This window comes from Scomber scombrus, chromosome 15, assembly GCF_963691925.1.
Source record: "Scomber scombrus chromosome 15, fScoSco1.1, whole genome shotgun sequence".
In the NCBI taxonomy this organism is placed as follows: domain Eukaryota; kingdom Metazoa; phylum Chordata; class Actinopteri; order Scombriformes; family Scombridae; genus Scomber; species Scomber scombrus.
Window position 1 is genome coordinate 17,580,041 of NC_084984.1, and position 25,806 is coordinate 17,605,846.

The window sequence follows — 25,806 nt, forward strand, 5'->3', positions numbered from 1 at the left end:
TTCAGGCTGCACAGCTGGAGAACACTTTAAAGGCAAAGCAAGCCATTTATTTCCACTTATTATAAATATATGACACTGTGCCCGAACCAATAGAAAAACCCTGGTGTGCTGCAAAAAAGAAAAGAGAAGACAGTTTCTTGTTTCCTGCTTTAATAAACATGAGATTCAAATACAAATGCACCAACTTCAGATCACACAGACAACAGAAAAATGTGATTGCTACCCAGAGGCTCATTGATCAAAGTCTAGCCTGTTGACAGGCACCTGGGCTTCCTCATTTTCCCAAACCACCAGGGACCATTGAGGAGTAAATAACAACTGCTGCTCTTCACATAAAAACCATGCCAGTGGTTGCCCACCCTCTGCTTTATTCTTTTCTTTTTTAATCTTTGCTTCTTTCTCTTGCTGTATAACGGCTTTTCATTACAAATTTAGCTTTGTTCTTCTTGCCTTTGTATAATTTTATGTAATTATATTTCAAGTTTTTAAACCTGCAATGCGGAACATTTACATTTTCAATGATTGTCTGTTACGTTCAAGGCCTTGCCAAATGAGTTAACACAATACATACATACGCCTATCAGCGCCAGGTAAAGCTCCATGTATTTCACAATATACAGATATATAATATACATATAGAGTTTTTAATGTGCAATACATCCACTGGCCAAGTGGCTAACTTCCGATGAGCTCTCTGCTAAATTGAAAGGGGATGAAATAGCTTAATCATGCGGCTCGTGTAGACTTACCACATGTCATCAGACTGAATGGATCAAATTCTGACAGTGAAATGAGTCATTTTACACGGGGGTTGTGTGACACTCAAAACTATTTATCCACCGTTTTACAGCTGCAACAGTAGCAGTGGAGTAGACAACAGAAGAATCTGTGATGTACGCATCTGTCAACTGCGTTTTTGTAATTACTCTCAATGCCAGAAAGAGGAGACAAAAGTTCTATATAAACATCTCAAATAAAAAAGCCAAAACTTTGAGAAAAGATATTAACACAATTTAAAGTCCACCTCCACTACTTGCTTATTGTTACTTTACTTAGATGTTTGGGCTTCTCTGTGTAGAGCGATGTAAACGATGTGGAGAGTTTGACATGAGAAAGTTGTTTTCGCATTGATCTGCTGAAAGGAGGAAAGTTTCTCTGTGCTCATGTTAAATCTTTTTGAATTTAAGACATTAATACATACCAGCATAATTGTTGACATCACAAATGGGTTGGAAAGCCTCTTGTGGTCCAAATTGCACAAGTGGGATGTGGAAACCTGACTATTGAAATAATATTTTCATTTTGATATATTTTAGACTTTTTAGTGAGGAAGAAGGAATAATTAATCATTTTAACCAAGTGACTAAGGCACTGACATAGGACTGGAGTTGGTTGGGGCGCTGCACAGTGGCTGCCCACAGATCCTTATACTGAGGATGGATTAAAGGCAGAGACTGAATTTTATTGTATATGTAACAAATCAAATACTTTTATGTATGAATGGGCTTTTCAATACGGAGAAGTTAGGGTAAAAAACCCCCAAAAAGAATGGCTGCCTACCCATCAAATAACAAATAATACATTTAACTTGGATAAAAGCACACTGTTCACACTGTATGCTTGGTGATGAAGGCTTAATATGCTTATTGCTTGCTGGCTTATCGAAAAGTATTGTCCTACTATCATAACACAGAGTTTGACATTTAAAACAAATGGTTAAAATGGATACAGACTTGAAGAGTCAGCTTCCTGTCTTCTGTCTTCTTTCAATATCTCTTCTAAGATATCTTTATATTCTACTCGTTATTTTGAACTATAATTGCTGCCTGGATTCAGATTCAGATTCATTGGCAAAGTTTTGTTTCAGTTCAAGAAGGGTGACTATCTTCTAATCAGTGAGAAGTCATAGGGAAGAGGATTTGGCACCTGTAATGGGTATGTAATGGCACTGTGAGATGCCAGAAGCAGAAAAAAAGCAAATGCAGAGAGAGGATTTTGCAGACATATTGAATAAAACAAACACTTTGAAACTAATAAAACATATTACCCAATGCAAATTAGTTGTATCTGAACATTGTTTAAATTTTTATACCGTTTTTTTGTCCTTCTGTATTCATTCTTCAGCACACACATTGAAAAACATTCCTGCTCTGAGTATATGCTCAGGCTAAAGGAGCGAACAGGAATACAGCCCATCTGTTTCTCTGTGATGTGGCTCCTGCAGAGCTCTCTCGACATTATCAGTCGCACCACTGAGCCAAATTCTGGTGATTGTATCGTATCAGTTGGCGCAGGCTATAAAGTCACAGCAACTGCTCTGTCATACAAATGGCAGGGAGGACAAATGGAAAATACTCTGTGGATTTTTGAGAATGTGCCGTTTATAAATGCAAACTGCTCATTTCCTGTGCAAGTGACTGTAAAAGTGATGTGATGGTTATGTTTGCCAGCTGAACAGTGATATACACACACATCTCACTCTGTAATATGCAACAACGCAGACGGAACAAATGCTCTCTGCTTTTCATTCTTCTTCTTTGTGGCAGTTTTTTGGATTTTTTTCACAGTGCATATTTTTACTATTTTTTTTTATCTTGGAGGAGACATTTATTTGATTTTTTTTAATCCAGTGAATTCAGGTTGAGGAATGATGAATATTAAAACAAGTTTTTGATCACCACACAATGCAAATGCGAGAAGGACAGAACATTTCATGTGGAGAAAAGAAGGCTGTGAAAACCTAGCAGCAAGTATTTAATGATAAAGAAAGGCTATTAAGGCAAACGTTTCACATCAAATTGAACACTCCTGCGATGCACACATGAAAAATGCCTTTCAGCAGACATTTTAATTTCTCACAGTAGGAAAAGCACAAGATTGGTGTTACAAATGACATTAACAATGACCCCGTTCTAAGTGTTTCAGTATTTCATGACAGTGACATGCAAGAAACTACAAGTAGGGCAGCTAAATGGAATTCAGACATCATTCATCTTATATTATACACCTGTCTTTTCTCAACTGTGTCAAAATGTTTTCTTTGAAAAAAGCCTTATGTAGTTACTAAATTCCGTATATAGAAATAATACACACAATTAATTAATTAATTGAACAAATAAACCCATACAGACTCACATAAAAAACAAAAAACTAGGGATAGAACAGGATAGATTAAAACAATCTTAAACTGTTTTTATTCAATGCAAATTAATTTACAGTTCTCTTCTCATGTCACTTCAGTCTTTAAGTGATAACAGCTTGATTATACACTTAACGAACACTTTATTAGGTACACTTGCGCAGTCTGTAATCCAACACAACAGCTCTTCCATGCATTTCTAATTCCTGGTATTTTGCCCCCTAATGGCGTGGACAATATATCAGATCACCTTTTCAATGTAATGCTCTCCAGTACACCACCACCACCAGCTACAACCCTAATAATAAGCATAAAGTAGAATTATCACCTTTCTGACTATATCAACAAAAACTGAAAATGTATAAGCTTTGTAGTTGTATATTGTATGTTGTGTTTTGGAATGCACAAGTATACCTAATAAAGTGCTCGGTAAGTGTAGTTTATTTAGTTATTGTTGTGTTTGAATTTTGCTAATTTACTTCATACTTTGTTATAAATTGATGAGCCTTCAATACTCGAAATTCAGAATGGTGGTTTATCAGATCTGATAGTAACGTCTCCCGTCTGTAACGTAAAACAGCTGTCATCAAATTCCAACTGTTTTACTGTGATTGGTTCACTTCCAACCTGTCAGAAGAATCTCTTGTCGTATTAGCTTTGGTAGAAAGTCGTGCGCTCATGTGGAAGTCCATCACTTAGAGCAAGGGGCTGATTCAGAAAATAGATTTCAGAGCCTAAATTACCTCACAGATGTTTGCAGAAAAGCTCATATTTCTTACTGAATGAGATCAAACTGATTGGTTACAATTGATCACTCCGCCGTGTTGTGACTCACTCATATAATGAGCAACCTTGAAAAAGCTCTCAAACAATAGTTTATGAGACTGAGCAGCGAGAGTGACTGAACTTAGCTTTCAGCAGCACTGAGCTCACTGATTATAAAAGACCTTTTTTGAGCAGACTCGCCTTGAAAAGGAGAATACAGATGATGTAAACTTCCTGAAACAAACAGGTCATTTGGCAGGTAAACGGGTAAAAGACAGTGTGAGACAGTGAATCACAGCCTCAGGGCCTGACAGAAAGCAGCTTACAGATCTCTAATGTGTAATTTATTCTGACTAGAAAAGACTCTTAAAACAGTAGATCTAAAATATGCATGTTCTTTTTAAAATCCCTAAGAAGTGTTTTGCATTGATGCTGTGTCTTTGTTTTTCTGCTCGTATCGGTGATGTTTTTCCACCGAATAAGGAAATGATCTTAGGGGAAAATGTTCTGTGGGCTGTTTTTATTCTTTGTGATAAGAAAACAACCAACAGAAATTTTAATTATGTTATGACTGTCTTTGCCACAGATCCAGGAAGAGAATCTCTCGAAATGTTTAGCAGGATTACGAGTGAAATTAGGTGATCAGCACTCTCGCCTGTGATCTGATAAGGTGAGGTCTAAACTCCTAAAACTCACATTAATGATTTGATTTTGGGTACTAATCATCAAAATAAAAATTGAGCTAAAATACTGACTTCATTCCCGGTCATGAATTTCTTTGAACGAGTTGGCCTTTGAGTTGTCAGAATTGAAGACCAAAACCTGTTTTAATGTCACACCACTGTTTCCAGACCTGCCTACTATCTGTAATCTGTTGTTGTGAGGAAATGAATTTCACGGAGGCAATGTGCTCATTTCAGGGAACTTTTGAGAGACCGAGCTGACAGGTCTCTAATGATCAGTGCGAGAAAATATTCAGAACTGCAGCGGGTTATCTGCAAGTCATAGAAAAAATATAACATAATACATATCTGAATTTATATTATTCAATTTCAAAGCCTTGGTACAGTTTTGCATGAGACGTTCAAAGTCATGCACCCTATCTAACATGTTATTAAGGACAGTTGGCTTCATTTTTCTAATTTTCCATTAATAATCATGTTAGTCTTACTTTAGATTCTGATGTCAAAGAAAAAGACATTAAAGATCAAAGTTGATGAAACCTGCAGGCACCCCTACTTAACCTAAACTCAAAGTTTAGCTTTTTGTTGCTGAAGTGATCAATGGTTAACAGATGATCTGATCCACAGAAATGTTTTCAACAGTTCTGATCATTAAAATGGGGGGAAAGTTCCTCTGCCACAGCATTTTCAGATCCCAAAAGGATTTTATTTTTGAAACAGCAATGTTATTCTCCCAGTAGATCAGATCAGAAAAATACTTAAGGACATGAACCAATAAATCCCATGGTGGATACAAGGTGTACTCTAAACTAAAGGGTCTCGCTGTGATTGTTTAAGTCCACGTCCGAGTATTTATACTGTGCTCTTTCCTGCCCAAATGAATCTCACCAAGGGGAAAAACAAATCAGAGTACTAAATAGTACAGAAAACCCCTTAGAGGAGGTGGTCTCGGTCCAATCCCAAACAAACTGGAACAAACGGTTCCTTTGTGATGGTAATGTGGTCCAACCCAATTGCTAGGTGTACTCTGCAAGTTTGAGCGATAAGGGTCACGTAGCAAGGTAAGCTTTGCATACTGGGACGCAGATGAGTGCATTTAACAGTTGCTAACAGCTAGCCAGTGAAGGTTGAGGTCTGACCTGGACTAGTACAACCTAGTATGTTGTATTTGGCCTTTGGACCTCATTCAGGACCTTCTTCCTTTGTTTATATTCCTGCTCCGGCCCAAAACACATCTGACCAATAACTAACTAACTAAGTGAACGTTCTCACTTGGCTTATGGTGCTGCCTTTTGGCTCACATGGTTTTTTTCTCTGTGTGAAAAGTTCACCAACTCAACTACTCATTCTGACCAGAGCAATCAAACTATAGGTGTGAAAACACGCTGACACATTACAGTGTGCTGGAGGGATTATTTGATGGAGTCTGGATGTGCAGGTTATTAGTATGCTCAGGCAAGATCCAGGATCAGTCAGTTAGGCTTATACACTCAGATTTCACTCAGCGTGTCTCGCTACACTGCGCTACACTGCGCTTCACTGCTGTCAGAGTTGCATCATTAAGATGTTCTTCCTGCTCGGCAGATCAAGTGTTTTTGAAAGAGGAGGAGTGGTGAAGAGTCTTCCAAAGACATTCATCAATATGTAAACATATATATTGTGATCATCTTATTTCACTGTGAGTACAAATATAGAGGTTTAACAGACTAGATTGAAACAACAGTGATCCCTGTGGTTTATGGAACAAAACTCAATTTTCCACCTTAAAAGCCTCCAACATATTTCATAGTAACATTAAGGTTACTTAAACATATAGACCAATGAACAGACTGAAATGGTTCATTAAAGGACCAAAGTGAAACCCTAAATGGTGCTTATCCTCTGCAGGCTGCTCTTACATTCATGATTCATATGCCCTTATTTTGCTTCTTTTACAAAATCAGTTTTAATGGATACATTTAAGGTAGCTTGAGTTTATATTAAGGGGAATATTTGTGTATTGGGATGGACAATATTACCACACATTTGGATTTTTTTTTCTCCCATGTTTTACATTTTGTACATGTGCATAACAGTTGAGCAGGTGCAAAACAGACGTGAATCACCAATTTCATATCTGCAGTCATGCCGGGGAAAGTTTGTATTCTGCACGTTTGTTTCCTTTTTTTGGTCAAACAATAATCAAAATATATCTAAAACTATAGAATAATTTAACTATAGTATGTAAGTACATGCAATAAAAGTCTTAACCTATCATAGGTTGATTGTGTGACACAAGATTACCAAGGAAACATCTCTGTTTATCCCTATACCTTTAAAAAGTTTACAGATTACGCAGACAGCAGGCTTTATTAATGTATTTCTACTTATGAGCGATGAGTAATTCATAAAAACTAAGAGAGAAAGATGTTATTGGAAGCAGTGACTTCGAAAGGCTTCTCTTCATTACAATGATCTGCTTTTCGGAGTTTGTTTGTCAGTTTGAAAAATGCAGTGACCTTTTTAATAAAGCATCACAGTCAGAACATTATGACCATGAATCAGTGCACCAGAAAACAAATCAATATCAGGTTTCTCTCACTGCTGCATTGCGCTGTATGAGGATAGACCGAAGCTCTGTGACTTGTGACACTAACGGTGTGATCACCAAACATGAACTTTAGTGGAAGCTTTGCTCGAGTGGCTGATGTGATGATGAGAATCCCTCATGGTTGATGGCCACAGTGGAGCTGGGCAGAGCTAGGACAAAGGAGGAGAAATATAATTAGAGGAAAGAAAAAGGTTAGTAGAAGGAGGGAGTGTCAGAGAGACGAGGACGGTTAGGAAGAGGAATAGAAAATAGGGGAAAAAAAGGATTGAAGAAAGAGATAGAGGAGCAGTGTGTGCTTGGGAAGAGAAAACTATGTATAATTACCAAAATCAAGAAATCAGGTGTAACTGCACAGATGATAATGAGAAATACAAAGAAAGGTAAGGGAGCCAAAGGGTCTAATTAAAGTTTAATCAGTTCTAGTGAAGGTCTCAAAGTGAAGATAAATGTGTTGTCTGTACTTTGGCACAAACCGTGTGTCCGTCCCTTTTCATTTCGGAGGAAATTACAGTTCATCTAAAAACTATTACAAGTTCTGCCTGTAGACAAAAATATACAATAAGGAGTTGGACGGATGCATACGAGTCGATATCTAATCTCTCTGCTGTTCTGCCAAGAGACGGGAGCAGAGTGAAGGAAATGTCAGGCGAGCTGAAGAATGAGAGGCAGAGAATGAAGACAGCCGGCCCACGCTGCGTTTGTCACTCTCTAGAAAACAATACGTCTTGGATGCAAAGTAAACAATGCAGCGTTCCTCTCTAGATTTATGTTCAAACACAATTTATTCTCTGTATTTTTCTCTCTCTCTCAAATTTGAGTGGGGGGATCTGGGTTTGACTCAGCGGCGTTGTCCAAATAACTGCAGATGGCACATGTCACATATAATTTCAAATACAGCTCCTAGTGCTAATGTGGGCTGTGGGCAGAATGGTTTGGGATTAAAAGAGTTCAGCATATTTTTTTTAACTGTCTTCGTCATATTAGACTACACTGTGGAAAAATTAGTTCATGAAATCATCTCTTTTTATAACTTCACCCTACAAACCTTATTTTCTTTAAGCATGTGGGGAAAAAAATCTTCCAGTGTAGCAAGAGTGTTATTAAACTGGTTCTAGAAGATACTTTAAACAAGTTGATTTGATAACTACAAGGTGGCATGCTTTTTAAAATCTCCACTACACACATTCATTTTCATATTCACCTGCTGAAGACAAAGCTTCTTAGTGCTCATGTTAAATATCACGTCAAGGGATGTACCTGCATGATTTGTCCCAGCTTACACTAATGTGATGTGTAAACTAGTCCTGAGCTTCCTGTACACATATACTGAAAATGGACTTTACAGTGAAATAGGAGACATTTTATTATAATACATTTCAAAGAGGGAGAAAGAATAGGTGTCATTTTAAGAATTTCCTAGGAGGTGAACACTTTGGTGGAAATAACACATAAGACACAAATTATTATTCAAAGCAAAGTATTTTTCTATCATGTTCGAAAGGAATATTTAAAGAAGACTTTTTTACAGTGTAGTCTAAAAGAAAAACTACAACTTTAGCGACTGGCCTAACAGTTTATTGCAAACATCCCTCATATACTGTACATGTAAATGAAAGGGAGGAAGCAAACTCTGATAAACATGCAGTTGTTATGATATTGTTAGGACATTGCATTGACTTCCATTTATTCTGGACAGCCTAACTAAAACCCTAACCTTAACCATAACCAATTCATGCCTAACCCTAACCTAACCCCAATACATACCTGACTCCCAACCTTAACCAGGACCTCAGAAATAACATTTTGCCTCATTAGGACTGGGCTTTGGTCCCCACAGGGACTACTGGTCCCCACAAGATTGATGTTTTTACAAGACAAGGTCCCAGTGATGTAACAAAAACATGTACACACTCCAGTGCGCACACAGACAGAGATCTGAGAGTAAGCTAGAGATAGAAAGGGAAGCATTTAAGTGAAAGAAGCTCCAAAAGACCAGATAAAACTGCTTCACTGTTCTTAATGTAGCTTTAGGGATCAGTGGTCTGGAGCTGCCACTTTATCCCTCTATCTCCCTTCCCTGTGTCCGCCACCATTCAACGCTGAGCCGTCTGACCCAGCCTGTTCATCACTGAGCTCTGATAATGTCAGAGGAATCTCTGACAATGGTCCTGATCAAGCGGCTCGAGCAGGACAATTCAAAGGGAGCATTACGGTCTGTCCGTCTTCGTTCACTGCCCTGCTGCGGGGTTTCAAGCAGATATCAGAATATGTTTGTATTATTCAAGGCACATTTGGGATTTATGAAATACTGACACAGCTTTCTTAACTAAGGATTATATCTTTTTTGAATACAAATCGAAACATAAAAGTACTTGAAGCGATTTCATAGGGAATAAACCATATTCAACGAAATGTTTTCTTATTGCATTACCAATAAGTTTATTTGATTGGTGGAGTTTGCTAAAGCACATTTACCTGTTGTGGTCACTCCATGTGCTCATCTATTTACAAATGGATATCAGCTTTTCCTTTAAGTGCAGTGTTTGCTGTCCAAGAATGCCATTATTTTTCTCAGGATGTATTGGACTCAGTTGCCAGTGAGAGTTAACTGGTGACATTGCATGAGTCATACTTATATGCTATCTATGTATGTTTACCAGCAGATATTTATACATCATCCACTGATTGACAACAGCGACCATTGTATGAAGTCATATTAAGAAAGAATGGTCAGCACACTGTTTTAAAGGAATAAAGGCATTATGTCCATAAAGTTCCTGCGATCACAGAGTCGTGTTGTAAAAGCATAAAGAAAACAGAGCTGAGGAGGAAGCCAGAATAGATTGTTTGGGGGGAACAATTAGTGTGAGCAGTGGATATGATTCATCACTTACCACTTGCCAAGTGATGCACTTTAATTTGCATTTAAATCTGTCTACAAATAGAGACAATCCTCTTCTTTTGAGGATTATTTGTAAGGCATCAGGCACAGTGGAAAGAGGCAACTCATAAGTAGTTCTGCAGTTTTCTGTCAGTGACTTTTATTATAGAGTTTACAGGTTTATTAGTTTTATTACTGCAGATTATGTCGAACAGCCGATAGACTAATCTGCCAGCTGATGAATGTGTTGAACTCTTTTTAGTGAGGCTGTCATTACTGCAGCGGCATAATGCAGTGAAATGCAGGTTCACAGAGTAGAAGGCTGATTTGATCAGGGTCAGTAATCACCTCCTCTGTTGAATAAAAATGTCCTGTGCGAATGTGGATGTGGATGTAGTTTTCTTTACATTTCTTTGTGAAGTCTATTTTTAATTTTTTTTTAATGTCAACACATTCCATGAAATGTCTTTTAGTCTGATATGCTCATTTATATATTTTGAATACGTTTTGGTCACAAATGGAGGTCTATGGCTCAAAGGCATAAGTGGAATCAGGCTGTTTCTAATTTCCCTGCCCTGTCTGAGCTCATAGCACATTTGCTGCTATTTATATATGTAATTCTTCTTAAAAAACTGGTCATAAATATATAGTTGTTGTTGTTTCTGATAAACAGCTGGGCACCGTAGTTTGAAGAAAATGTTACTCAAACCTTTGTTTGGGGCTGTTGTTAGTCTCAGATTGATACTCTTTTCTTGTTGAGTATTTCCAGCGGCAGGATGTTAAATGTGGCATTGACTCAAAATAAACCTACGTAGGCTGCGCTGATGATAATGAAGGAACAAGTCACCCAGTGCAACAGTATGGCTCATGTTTTTGCACACAAATGGGAGCGTATGGAATGGAGGAATTCATCTTTTTCATGTCATTTCTTGAGAATAATAAAAATCAGAATATTTCCCTTTTAAGGAGCGTTTTGATGTCTACATTTCAAAATGTATCAGGCGCTACCTGACATCATTCTTGGCAAAAATCTGTACAAAAGCTGTTAATCCTTTACATATGAGTAGTGATATGCTACTGCAGCACTGACAGCATGTTTACCTCCACATCCTATCCTGGATTAGTCCATAGAGCCACTGTGATACCACCCAAACTTTTCTCCATACACTTCTCTTCTCACTCCTTCTGCCTGGTGAATTCTCAGTCACAGCAGCAGGTGTGTGAAAATCATTCAGGACATGCAGGGTCTATAATTGGGAGAGTTTCAGTAAAACCACACGTGGCATTTCACTGCAGTCAATCGAACGGCACTTGGACACATAAGTTATTTTCCTCTCTGTATGAAGAATGCGTTATTATTAAACGGCAGCATTGATTAGAAGTTAAATCATAAACATCGTGGCCGCTGGCTGTTGTTTTAATTGCCCGGGATGCGGCGCTGCAGCGGCTCCTCCTGTCTGATGCAGAGATTGATCACAAAGAATGAAGTGCTTGTGACTCAGGACAGGGCCCATCTACTCTCAAATAGAAGTATAATGAGGGAGAGGAAGGGAGCATGCAGGAGAAGAATAATAACAAAGAGAAAGAGCGAGGGAAGGAGTAAGAGAGTGGGAGAAGAGGAAAGGCGTCAGTGCAGAGTTGATGATGGCAGGAGATGCAGCAGCCGGTCAAGTGATTCAACTTTAACCATAAAACCGTACTTGTGTGTGTGTGTCTGTGTAGATCTAATTTGTGTATAAATATACGACATGATACATGATACTTACACTATATGGCCAAAAGTATATGGATAGCACAGCCACCTGTGACTGAAAATATGTCATTTTGTTCTGAATTTTACAGTTAAATTTATATGCTTGTTTAAAGTCCACAATAAAAAAAAAATTCAGACCCTAAAATTATTACAAAGGACACCACAGATGATTTACTGTAGGAGTGGAGGAGGAGTTCATCCTCCAAAATATCGATCGATCCGTCGCGAGCCATTAGAATAATGAAGAAATTTATAGGAGGGTGGATATTGTGTATTGGCATTCTCTAAATCCCCCCCCCCCAGTGATTAACAGTGGGGTTTTGAATGAGGCTCGCAGGGCCATAAAACTTAATCAGTGCGTAATTAATCAAAGTTCCATTCATTTGCCAAGTACAACAGGTGCAAATAATCTGACTTGATTAACTGCTGCAGACACACAGCAGTGCATTTAGAAACAACATGGCTGAAACAGTTACAGGGCAGAAAATAAACCAGAAAAGATGTACAAGGTTAAACAATTCATACTGTATGTTTGTTCACACTTATAACAACCTGAGAGGAGACACCACAACGGATTTTTCTGTTTCCTGCTGATTCGACTTTTTGTAGAAGTCCTTCCTCCACTCTACCAGAGAGTCAAACATGAGTAAAAATTAAAGAGTGTAGTTGTGTTGGTGGTGTATTGCTGAGTTCCAGAGGGACTCAAAACTCAAACATTGAAAAAAATATGATGGAAAAACTCTCTAAGTCGAAACTTCATGCACCCGGACTTCAACGAGAAACAGAGTCCATCCATTGTTCTGTGCAATTAAGCTCTGCTGATGTTTGAAATGTCCGACTTGAATGAAATGAAACAACACATAGCTCTTATTTCAAGTTTGATTGCAGACGGTGGGCTTTGTAGCATGTCACCATAGCAACTAAAAGGATTTTTTTCATAGAGGACATTTTAACTTCAGAAAAACAGTGTTACTGTTACTGAAAATGTCAATGCTTCAATTTCAGGGTCTTGGGCTATGTCCAAAAACTATACAGCTAGCAGTACATTTCATAAACACATATTATCATGCTAACGTAGCATATAATGTAGCGTACATGCTATCAAAGTCACTTTTTAGTTCCATTGTGGGAATTTTTGAGGGCTCACACAAAATGTGGACACTCAAATGAAAACATAAAATTCTGTGTGATGTGTAATGGCGCACTTGAATAGAAGTATCATTAATGTTATAAGTAACACCTGGGATTTTCCCTCTTTGTCAAAATGTCTGCTGGTCATTTACCTGAAGATAATCAAAGCAAGCAAGATGCACCTGAGCTCAGTTTGGAGGGACAAGGCAAGGCGTTTTAATATTCGTAAATAACAGATTTCTTTTTTTTTATAAATAAAATTGCAAAAACCTAAAAAAAAAAAGTGTTGCATTACCATTATTGTTATTTTGTGTTGAATTACTTTTTACTTACTTAAAATGTAAAGTAAGGGCATTTTAAATTAAAATTCTAACACAATAAAGTGGGTAAAATGTGAATGGAAAGCTACATTTATCACATAAAGGTCATTGACAGAAACACCCACTGATTCTCATTTTATTTAGTAGTAAATTCAGTAATTTCCTTTAAAAGGAGACGGTTATATAAGGAAAAACATTTCTTTTTATGAGATAATTACCACAGTAGATGCAATATTATCATGTTTTTTATAGCCAAGTGAGAATTCCATTTGTGACAGAGATCCAAACAAAAAAGCAGTAAAAGGGTGTCGTGTGTGTATTGTGTGCACATTTCACACCCATGCTCTCACACTGTGTCAAATCCAAGTGAAACTGAGAAGAATCTCACAATACCATGAGCTCCAGGCTTGACAAACACTGCACTAAAGTCTATAAGAAGCAGCTTATTGATGCAAACAGCTGGAACAAATAGCTTGTAATCTGTCTTAAGATCTGTCTCTCATCCCAGAGGCTTCAGCTCAACCTGACAGCACGAATAAGAACTGTTTGCTTTGGTAGCAGTGCGCCTGTTACCATTGATTGATTGATTGCATCTGTAAATACAGTTTTTATTATGTGTCCCTATGTGTTTGCACTCAACTGACCCCACCACTAAGTATTACAAATTGTGCCGCCACAGAAGCTGCACGTGGAGAGTGTCCTCAGCTGCCTCTGATGTGCTCTTGAAGTGCTGCTGTGCGATAGAGTGCCAGATCTGGCGTTGAGGTCACCTCAGGTTCTTGGAAAACATCCAAGAAAATAAAGCGTACGAGATTCTGAATGTCTTTAATCTCTAGTTTGTATTGGCGGCTGCTTTGGGAGAATATTGAAAGCTTTGCAAAGTTCGGTTGGCTGACCAGAGTAAGTCGGGAATAAAACAAAGAGACAGAGAGTGACCTTTGGAGACTTTTTAAAATGCTAAACACTATATCAAGCTTAAATGTCACAGTTATGGTGACAGATAAAGTTTTTAGAGTCTGTTTGAGGCACTAAGATGACCAAATGATCTGACGTATTCCTTTACATTTGGGAGACAAATGATTATAACAAGTGAAAGCGCTGTGACCTTCACACTGCTGCTCATTTGTAATATCAACACATGAAGGTATTTTCTGCTCTAGCTCCCATTGTTTAGTGGCTCTAAATGAGAGTATTTGCTACGGTAGACACCTGATATCTAAATTGCAAACAAGGAGACAACATAGAATGAGATGAGCTTCAGACTCATGGTGGTACAGATTGGTTGTGAAGTACTCTAAACAGTTGGATTTGTTGTTCAAGCTCAGTGAGAACACAATTGAAAGTTTGAATAGAGTTGTCTTAGTTTGTGCTTTAGCTGTGATTGGTGCATTAAGTGAAAGATTCAATGCTTGGGATTGGTCAGTTGCTTTTTACAAAAAGTGTTTAAGTTGGGCTGATTGGTTGTTGCTAGACAATATTTCACTGTATTATTATCATTAGTAATTTTGAATTCGAGTATTCATTAAATGATACATTTTATACTTCAGAGTACTTTAGTGCTTCAGGTAAAGGACAAATCTGAATAATTCTACATGATTTTATATTATTGCATTGTAGCTACGGCTGTTCTTTTGCTTCTTCAGTACAGACATAATGAACATTAAGTTTTCATGTTGGTGCTCTGACAGACCAAGTGCTAATGATCAAAAAAATGTATAATTGATGTGCACAATTGATGTGCACATGTGCCTGAAACATAAGTAGAGTATAAAGAAACATATTAACAGTGATACGATGTGACTTTTTTGCATGTTTAAAAAGGATTTGGCTCACAACGGTTAGCTTAATATTAAAGACTTAATTGCGCTTCTGTTGCAGGGTACAAACCTGATCATGGTGGTCCAACAGCTCTTTTTGAGGCCCATTCTATACCTAAAAAATACTGTAAGAATGATGATAAGGAGATCACAGAGTATGTATAGAATACATCCTAGTTGCGATTGATACCTGTCAGATTAAGTCAAGTAAGGCAGACGTGCAGATCAAGCACGTAGGAGAAGTGAAGTTTAAGGTTGAGATGGTGCATATGAGGATCTCTAGAACACCACAGAGGGTCGACCTCGAGGTTAAAGCAACGTATATCAGCTCATTATAAGAGGCGGCAGGTATGGTCCAAGGTTGTGTTTAGTATGGACATCATTATACTCCTTCTGCCACTGCTTCCAGGCTCAGCACTTTGATAGAATGTGAAATTGCAGGTGAATTCAATTACATATTAAACACTTGTGGTCTTAAACCTCTCGGTGAGTGGAGAATACTTTAGTCTGTGTGTAATTATTTCTGTTAGCTGCACAACCTGAGAGAGACACAAGTTTTAACAAGAACCCTACCACCTAATTATCTCACTCTCACCCTATTAAACATTTCATACACTTCTACCACCTCCGTCTGTTACGTTACCTCTCTCTGACCTTTGACCTCTCAACCTGTGCATTGGACAGTCTCTGCCTGCTCCATTCTCGCCGCCTTGCTCAGTCCCCCCCGCCACACCTCTGTGTTCCCTCCCGTCCCCGCAGGTCGGCGATCAGATCTTGGAGGTGAACGGCCGCAGCTTCTTGGGCATCCCGCACGACGAGGCCGTCAGGGTCCTGAAGTCGTCGCGGCACCTGATGATGACGGTGAAAGACGTAGGCCGCCTGCCGCATGCCAGGACGGTGGTAGGTGAGACCAAGTGGATCGCCAGCTCGCAGATCGGAGAGAGCTCCGCCAACAGCAGTGTGGCAGGGTGAGTTTTGATTGGGCCCCATTGGGTCTTTTACAAACCTATCTGTAAAAACTCAAACTTAATATTTTATTTTACCACCATTTTCTGTGGAGTAAAGTACGTCTTGGCTTCTTTATTACACCATTATAAATCATTATAAACATCAAGTGAAAAATTCTTTAATCATGTGTAGGGCTGGGTATCATTTAAAAAAATGACGATACCAGTACCAATCCAAGTACCAACTGAGTACTTCATTCGATACCAATTATGTGCATAGAAGCATTAAATTGCATAAAATACCACCACTCTTCCAAATTTAAATGATAGATGTTTACACTAATGCATTTTAGAAGTCTTTAACAGAAATTATTAACACTTGCGTTGATCGGTAAATAGTCATATTTTCTAGTTGTAGGCGCAAAAAGGATCATTTCATTTCAAGAGAGATGTTTCGATACTACTTGGTATTGATTTATTTCAGGCGATACCTCAAGGTATCGAGTACCGATACCCAGCCCTAATCATGTGATAACTCCAGTAAATGAGATGCTAAGTAAAGGTGTAGTAAGGACAATGACTTTCAAAACACTAAATAGAAAAACATTAATAAACACAATCCTTTCCTTTAAAACTCATCTACCCTCAGACAAAAAGGCACATTAGAAAATAGATTAAAAAGTAATAAACAAAAGCACGACACAAAGTGGCAATATTAATTAATAAAATGTTAAGTTTTTATTCACTTTCTTACCAAAATAAGATGGCGAAGACAGGACTCCCCCTGTCCTTTTTTTGTGCTAACCTAAGCAAACCATCTCCTGGCTATAGCTTCATATTATGTGTATAAAGTGGTATTGATCTTATCCAACTCTCAGCAAGAGAGAGAATTAGTGTGTGATCAGTCCAGGCTGAGAACTGAAACTAAAGGAGAGAAGGCGACCAAAGTAAAAGACTGGTTGAATAAAAGCGTAAAAAGTACATCTATTAGTCCATATCAGATATAATGTATAAAATATTTATACTGACGAGGCATGAAAACTCTGGTAGGATGACCAACTTTACATAAACAGGCTTAAACTTGTACATGTAAATTAATTTTCTTACAAATTGTGCATAATTCATTGAACTGTTAGTTGGGCTTTTCAACACTGATCACTGCCATCACATCAGACATTTACTAAGCCTGCTTTGCTGTAGGTGACACAGGAATTGAAATGCTATGGGATTACCATCAAGGAAAGAACTATCATTAGTCACCTTATTACTACAACAAGAGGAGACTCACATTTAACCACTAATCTTAGAAATACATCATCTAAGATTGCCTCCAGATATCTTTCTTTGACACATTTTTTAGAAGATGACTGTATGCCCATTTCATTGATGAAAACTGGCACAAGAAAGAAGCTCAGGACTTGAGAGCAGTGCAGCAAGAAACAGACGTCACAGGCACGATGAAGCGAACTCCCAGAAAAACATCCCCTCCCTCTTACAGTCCAGTCACAGTCTTTAACCATCTACTGTGATCAGAGGCCTGTCTCTCAGACAGCAGGACTCTCACTCGCACTTTAAAAAAAAAGATTTTATTTGCAGAAAACAAAAAGGCAATATGCAGCTCTGTTGGAAAAACAGAGAGCCCCTTTCAAAATGTCACACCTGAACAACTCATCTGCAGCTCATGACCTGGAATAAATGTGATCTCCCAACAAACTAAATTAAAACCTGATATGAAATGCCAGACTAATTTACTCATCAAGTTGATAACACACAAGCAGCCAACGCGACGACACAGATCTTGTAATTTGTCACTTATATTCCATAACAAATATAAATGCATTTAACATATACATCCACAGTGTCAAACCTCCTCTGAGATGTACTGTCATGAGTATTGCATTGTGTGTTGCACAGGCGGCACAGCTGAACGTTATGAAAGACAGATGGTTGTTCTCTGTGTGTGTTCATTTATTTCACTCTGGTGTCTCACTGTAAGAACGTAAAGACACCAAGGAAACAACAAATGTTTCTTTTTTGTTTGATTGGGAGTTAAAAATGAATCTGTTAATTTTAATACATTTACATAAATCCCATAAATACATTTGCATAAATTCCACACTCTTGAATTTTAATTTCTCATTTTTTTATAATCTCAAAAGGAAAAAAAATACATGCACTAGAAGACAGGTAAAAAATATTAAGTTAAGACTTGAAATGCTGGGTTCTTTGAAATAAGATTTTCTTGTTCCTCTTCCTTTGCTGTGTCTCTAACATGTTGAATGCATACATTTACATAAATCCCATTAATGAATTTGCATAAATTGTTCTTTTTTTTCACTGCCAGTTTAAATGTGAAAAAATTGAATATGCACACATTTCAAACAGGTGAAAGAGTTTAACTGTTGTTTGCCCTAGAACATGGTTACTAATACATTTGCATACATACAGTTGCATAAATAAATTCCCATTAATCCATGTCCTTATTTTATTTTTTTTTGTACTAATTCTAAGTATTAAAGATAACCATAAGGAGAAAGTTAAGTTACTTAAGAGTCGTAATATTAGTTGAATTTTTTACTCAAGAATTTTCTCTTCTCTGCTTGTGTCCTTAACCATGGTGCATGTTTGAAATTATATTATAGCTAACGACTCGTTCGTCTTCGCACTGAGGAATGTTGCAATAGTATTTCATTTACTATTTTGTCTTTTAAAGACTACTAATTATCTGCCAGTACAAAGAGAGCAGCCACCGAGGAGCTCCTTTTGAAAAAGCAGTAAAAATGAGAGAATAAATGGCTGTGTTGGTCTCCCAAGTCAACAGGGCTAATTGAATTTGAATCCCAAAACAGGTTTGCACACCGAGTTTAATGTACCATTACAGGTGAGACTGCAGTGTTTTTCGGTCTCTGGCTTAATTATATATTTCCTGTCATTTGTAGCCCTGGAGGCAGCGCTTTGAGTTGTCACGTTTACTCCTGGATTCAAAGGCTATTATTTTGTGAGCACTTGAGGATGTAAAGACATCTACTCGACTCATTTCACTCTGGCAAGAATACGGGTCTGAAAAAAAAAAAAAAAGCCCTGACACACGTTTCAAAGCACTCTCTTTTATGTATTCAGAGAGAATGTAGCTGTGTGTGTGTGTGTTTGTAACATGCGTTTTGATATTTGTGCTTTCAATTTATTGAAAAGCCAGAGTGGAAGACATGCATACCTCATGTTTCCAGTAAAAATGCTTTTCTGCAGAGTGAAGCTTGTGCCACGTCACTAAGAAACATGAAAGCCATGACGAAGATTAAAAATCTGTGCTACTGTGCATTTTATTAGACTGTGATAAATGAGAAATGTGTTCAAAAAGATCAAAAGCTGTCAGTCAAGTTGTTTCAAATCCTCTTTACCATTCGTCACTCCAACATGTGTGTGTGTGTGCGTGTCGGTGTGTGAACTGCTTCTGTGGTAGCAAATGTGCTGAATAATGACATCATTTACTGCAAAACATAGAGTGGCTTCAATCTATTTGTGTGTGTATGACAGAGACAGAGAGAGAGAGAGAGAGAGAGAGAGGACTGTGATTTAGTGAAAATACTGATAAAATAAGCAGTTCTTTACAGTATTAATGAGCCTGTCCTCCCAAGAAAAAACAATACAATTGGTTGTAAAGTCAGTTACCCAAAAACAATATATCGTTATGTTTGAAAGATAGATGCCATGTAGGGCATAGTAATTCTGATCCAGAGCAATGGCACAGTTCAGATGACATCTATTTCCTCATATGGAAGTGGTGGGTTGGGTGGATGGACCCATCTGTGAACTGTGCCACAAGATACTGTGGTTTCATTTCCTGTTTCCAACCGTGAGTGACACATTTTAAACGGTGAGTCAAATTAGATTAAATAAAAGCGTAACTACAATCGTCCCTTAACCCTGAGGTTATTATTGTAGCCATAATGATGAATGTGAACTAACTTTAAGGAAGCAGTTACTTTAAACCACACCAAATGTTTATCGAACCTTAACAAAGTAATCATTTTAACCCAAACCATCATCTTTTCCTAAACCACATCTTAACCACAGTGCTGTCACACCATAAAACATAATTAACATAACTAACTGCTCATCATGAGGGTCTCCTGTGCATGAACCTAGTGTATATACACATCATTTTGCCTATTTCTGTAGTTTTGCACATTGTGCATGAGTGTATTGAATTTCAGTCTAAAGGTACCTTCAATATGACAAAATTACCCATCACAAAGCAATGAAAGAGGGGGTCAGATGTGGGAGAGTATTATTATACTTATTATACTAATGTTATGAATTCCTCTTGGAAATTTCATCAATTTGAACCGGAAAATTGAGATAACAAGAAGTTACACCTTAAGTAATTTGAATATTGATTTGCAACAAGTGGACCATGGCATTCTTACACATTCATTAAAGGGAAATCTTGCTGGTCCCTTGTTAGTCATATTGAGCAGTGATCTTGCAGGTTGGAGCAGGGATTTTAACGACCCACTCACAAAAGTCGTTTATTCACACTTTTCCATTGTGTGAATGGTTTGCAGTCCCAGTGAGGCTTTCAAGACTGTAGAGGGGCTATTTAACAGGATACTTACTGAAGAAAACAACCTATTCAAACATGAGTAGATCTTGTGTTTACTGTAACTAAATATAAAGGCTCAACATAAGTAGGTGTCCTAACTAGTTTCAAACTTCACGTTGTATTAAAAGGTCCCAAACGCCAGAGGAATAGTAGAAGAAAAAGAAAACCTGGATAGAATTAGCTATAAAATGGTCTGCAGTAAAATCAATTATTTTCTTGCAATTTCTTTTGATAATGTCTTTCTTTAACCACTAAAATAAAGACAGCAGACTTTTACTGTGTGTGTGTGTGTGTGTGTGTGTGTGTGTGTGTGTGTGTGTGTGTGTGTGTGTGTGTGTGTGTGTGTGTGTGTGTGTGTGTGTGTGTGTGTGTGTGCGCGCGTGCGTGCGTGCGTGCGTGTGTGTATTTGAGGACTGAGCTGTCCCTCTAGTCCCCCAGTGGCTAATTTGTACTCTTCACCTTTTTTCTGCAGCTTCTCTATGGAACAGGGAGCCTCTGCAGCAGGAAAGGTGAGATTCACAACAAACTATTTGTCTTTGTGTGTGGATGTTTGTGTTTGTGTGTGTGTGTGTGTGTGTGTGTGTGTGTGTGTGTGTGTGTGTGTGTGTGTGTGTGTGTGTGTGTGTGTGTGTGTGTGTGTGTGTGTGTGTGTGTGTGTGTGTGTGTGTGTGTGTGTGTGTGTGAGAGTGCAGCAGAGTTTCTATCTTTGGGCATGATTATCTGTTGCTCCGTACATCCCTCCAGTCATCTGTTATCACCACCATTGGCTCTCGTGTTAAGTCTTTGGTTATTGATTTGGGATGAACAAGCTGTGTACCTGTCAAACACACATTTTAAAGCTTCGCCTTACTTGCACAGTACCACATAACTTGAGCTTTTTTCTATTTTTACGTATGTGTAATCATGAATTTCAATCAATTAATCAAAATAATTATAATGTATCAATAAATATATGAACAGTCACATCAATATTCAACCAGAGAAACAGGACAAGGACATTTTTGCAGTACTGAAAATCAGTTGACAACAATTCTAATGTTCAAAAGATTTAAGTTAAGTTAGTATGTTTGAAGTAATGTACTGTGTCATACTCAAAGGACAACCATTTGTTAGTTGCAGCTTTTCCAGTGTGAGGATTTATTTCCCTGTTTTTTTCCCAAAATCTGTTGGTTTTGGACTGTTGGTCAAACTGAACAAGCAATTTGAAGGCATCACCTCAGCCTCAGAGATCCTGTGATAGTCCTCTATTAAAGATAAAGACTGAGAAGATAGAAAATAATAAGCTAAAAATGTAATGATTAATAATGAGAATAACCATTACTGTGGGTCCTAAAGCACTGTAATCCTACTTCAGTGATAAATGCAGATCAGCATGCAGAGCTGGTGTCGTGCTTCATTTGCTTTGCCCCTGATAGGATTGTCAACGTTCAGAGATAGCGATGGCTCAGGCCCGCAGTACAGGAGGCACTACTGCAGTCATTTCCACTGTCTCATAGTGTATCGGGTCTGGTGCAGCTTTTTTGCACCACTTGGAGTTTAATATATGGATTGTATTCATTGAAATGTCAAGGTTTGGCTCTTTGTGCAGCTTTGTATGCTTGCTGTAGTACAGTAATCAGCCTTCAAGTGTTAAAAATAAACCAGGTACTTTTACACACACTAAATCTACATACTGTACAATCGTGACATTGTTAATGCAACTGAAGTTATCAGAAACACCCCATCAGGAAGAACAGCCTTGTGTTACTACCCTGTACCATAAAGCTGTCCTCAATTCACCCACCATACAGGCTACTCCAATCGTCTTTACTGTTGACTTTGACTGTGACTTTGCAAAGTAAGAGAGGGTGTGTTGGAATGGAGAAATAAGAGGGGGAAAGTTGGAAGAGACAGCAGCTGACGGTGGAGAAAGAGAGGGAATGAGAACGAGGGGAGGAAGGTGAGGGGGGAGCGCTCACTTTTCATTATGGCAGCCTTGATGGACAGTCTTATCCTGACAGAGGGGTGAGACGGCATAGTAACACTGTAAGAGAGAACAGAGAGGGTGAAGATGGAGGCAAGAGGTATTTTGAGCAGAAGACATACATTTCCTTCACACTTGAGTCTGAAGAAGGGTTTAAAAATTATTTATAGACTTTGTTTTAACCCATTTGTTGAATAGCACTTCACTGGTGTGCCCAGCAGGGACTGTAATTACCTGCTCTTTTTGTCAAAAGTGCCCTTTTCAGACAGAACAGCTAAGATGAATTGTGTTGGAAGCATTTGTAACTGATCTGTGAAATAAAAGGTGTATCTGCTGAACACTTCATAAATGTATGCAGTTTCTCCATATGCAAACTGCAAAATCCATTACATCACCAAACCAACAAATTTCCATATATTTAAACTATGAAATGAGTTGTTTGTCATTGCCTCCCACAGTAAATGTCTGGTTCAGTTAAAACAACTAAAAGTACTGGCTCAAGGTTAACTAAATATTGTCTTTTTGATCAAAAAATTCCAACACTGAGGGTGCCCCGGTGGCCTTCCACAACATCCACAATTTGACTCCAGGCTGTGGAACCTCTCCTTACATTTCCTGTCTCTGCACTGTCTGTCAAATGATGGCAAAAGCCTGGAAAAATAAAAAATATAGTCCAACAGTGACTGTTTTCCTTTTGACCCTGTACTTTCATGATGTTTCTGCACAACTTTCAGATAAGCAGGATTTTTCCCCCCAAGTTTGTGATTACCGTGAGCAATTTCAAATTGTGCAGACTTGTGGTGGTCTAACAACACCATGCCTCTTCCACACTGGTAATGAGAAAGTCACTATTTGCACAGCTGCAAGAGGAAAAACAGTTATTTAAAAGCATTTCAACTAATAACCAATACATTTTTCTGGTGTTGACAGTGTCCATCAATCATTCTGTTAACAATTCAATTAAAATCACTCACGCTGTGATGCTATATCAGTGTTTCATTCCAGCTACAACAGCATATCTGCATATAATCTAACCTGCAGCTTTACAAACTCTGTGAGGTGGTCATGTGTGAAAAGCATTTCTGCTCCTCAGCAGCCTTCACCAGTCAGCACAGAGAATTTACCACCATTCCCTTGCCTTCATCCTCTCCAAGAATTTACAGGACACTTGCCTTCCTATCCAGTCTCTTATCCTGTATGTGCAGAGCAATAAGTCAAGCCCCTAATGAAAAACTGCCAGAACTGTGAGAGGGACCATACTCCAACTGCGTAGGTGGGACTGTGGGCTGGGCAAAATTTTACAGTTTTAAACGCACTAAATACACTAAAGAATAATGCAAAATCAAAACCACTTTTTAAAATTAGGACTCGCACACAGAGAACAAACAAGAGTTCGGACTGGAGTCTAGATTTTAAATATTCTTATTAATCCATTCATCTTAGAGCTGTGCAGATGTTTTAGTTCATGTTAGACTTTCCTCAGTGCAGAATGAAGCATGCATGATGAGTCTCCTTATATGTGGTCTGACCTGTATACTCTACAGGTCTACCTAATCAATGCCCAAGGGCTTGATTGAGCACTCATGAAAACCAATCATGTTAGATCAGGTCATTACAACCATATCAGGACATGACACATGTATATACTTAATGCATACACATACACATAGATATACAAATGTCAGCTTTTACTCTAGGGATGGGACACACCGATGCAAAAACACAATAAAATAGAGTCACAGAAAACAGGTCATATGTAGTTTTTCATTTGAGCCATTAGAATGTAGCAGAAGATATATCTGCTTTCACATTGGAGTAAAATTTGGTCCTATTACCACCATGATGATTAGGAATCGTCATGTCAATGCCACAGAATATCATATCCGAAATACAACGATTGCCAGTTGAAAAGTGTCTTGATTTAGGAGCAGCTCAGCAGATAGAAAGTTTTTGATTCTAAATCAGCTGTTTTTGTTCTACTGTGTGCGAGTCCCTTCTTGCTACACTTAAATATTTATCCCTAACAACCACACCTGAGAAGAAGATAAACAAAAGGATAGATTTTTTATGCGTACCTCAACTCTTTGTAAATCATCGAATTATATTTTTTCCCATGAGACATTTTCCTAGCACAAAATTCAGCAAAGTTTGTTTGTTTTTTTCTGGAGAGCTTAATGCGTGGGACCTGTAGCATTTCTGTGTGAAATGCTGTTTAGTTTGTTTGGGATTCCTGCTTTTTTCTTCCGTTCACAGATAAATCGAGGTGACACGACAAAGGTCCCAGGTTGGATGTAAGTCTTTGATGTTGCGTTTATGTTACCGATGTCTTTGCATATGAAACTGGCAGAACACCTGGGAAATGTGCTTTCCCAAGTTTTTTCGCGCATGCTCTCTCAGCGTCTGTGCATCACTGCCACACACAAATACACACAGAGAGAGAGAGAGAGAGAGAGAGGAATTTTATATAAAGACATAATTAAAAGTAGATAGTAGTAGTAGTAGGTTTGAATCTGTCCTGATTTCCACATTAAGGTGGAGAGGACGATCAATAACCTCAATAAGACATCATGCACACCGACAATTCAATTAGAAATATCTGAAGTTGCAAAGAACGACCTAAAAATGAGAGAATAATTCATTCATGAGGGTCAAAGCTCATGTTTGTTAGGTTTTCCTCTGTTTTCTCTGGTGCAGCTGTCATAGAAACATGAAAATACAGACCGTTATCTTCATTCAGTTCACTGCTTTATATCCAGCCCTTATTTTTCTTATTCACAGCAGAGCGGGCCAGTTGGTGCACATAATAAATCAGGAAGATATTCAGTATTATGAACTACATGCTGAATCTTTGGACCTCACAAATAGCAGCAAGAGACATTTTGACTCCCACTATAAAGGCTGTAATGCCCTGCAGCAGGTCCTTGAAATACTGGTTTGAGGATGACTTTGTCTGCCATAGATGATCAGATTCCAGTATTAAAGATGGCATATTATTGGTTTATTGCTACAGTTTATTATATCATTCTCTAGTGATTGAAACAACAGTGAAACAGCAGCATTTCTTCTATGTTTTCAACTTGCCAGGCTTCCATCTTTCTCTCTCCATGTGTGGCAGTGTCAATATCTATAAACCAGCAGTTTTAACCCGCTCCTCTGTCCTCTACAATACCCCTTCATGCACTCTTCATAGCCATTGAAGTGAATTGGATGCAGA

At 38.2% G+C, this 25,806-nt stretch overlaps 1 protein-coding gene across 1 annotated transcript in view; it reads left to right on the forward strand.

Annotated features, from left to right (window-relative positions):
• Window positions 1-25,806, forward strand: part of whrna (whirlin a) — a 124,732-nt gene that overhangs the window by 69,031 nt on the left and 29,895 nt on the right. Inside the window, exons 4-5 of the mRNA XM_062434855.1 lie at window positions 15,764-16,047; window positions 21,102-21,138. Of these exons, the coding sequence (XP_062290839.1) occupies window positions 15,764-16,047; window positions 21,102-21,138 (321 nt within the window). The remainder of the gene's footprint in view (window positions 1-15,763; window positions 16,048-21,101; window positions 21,139-25,806) is intronic.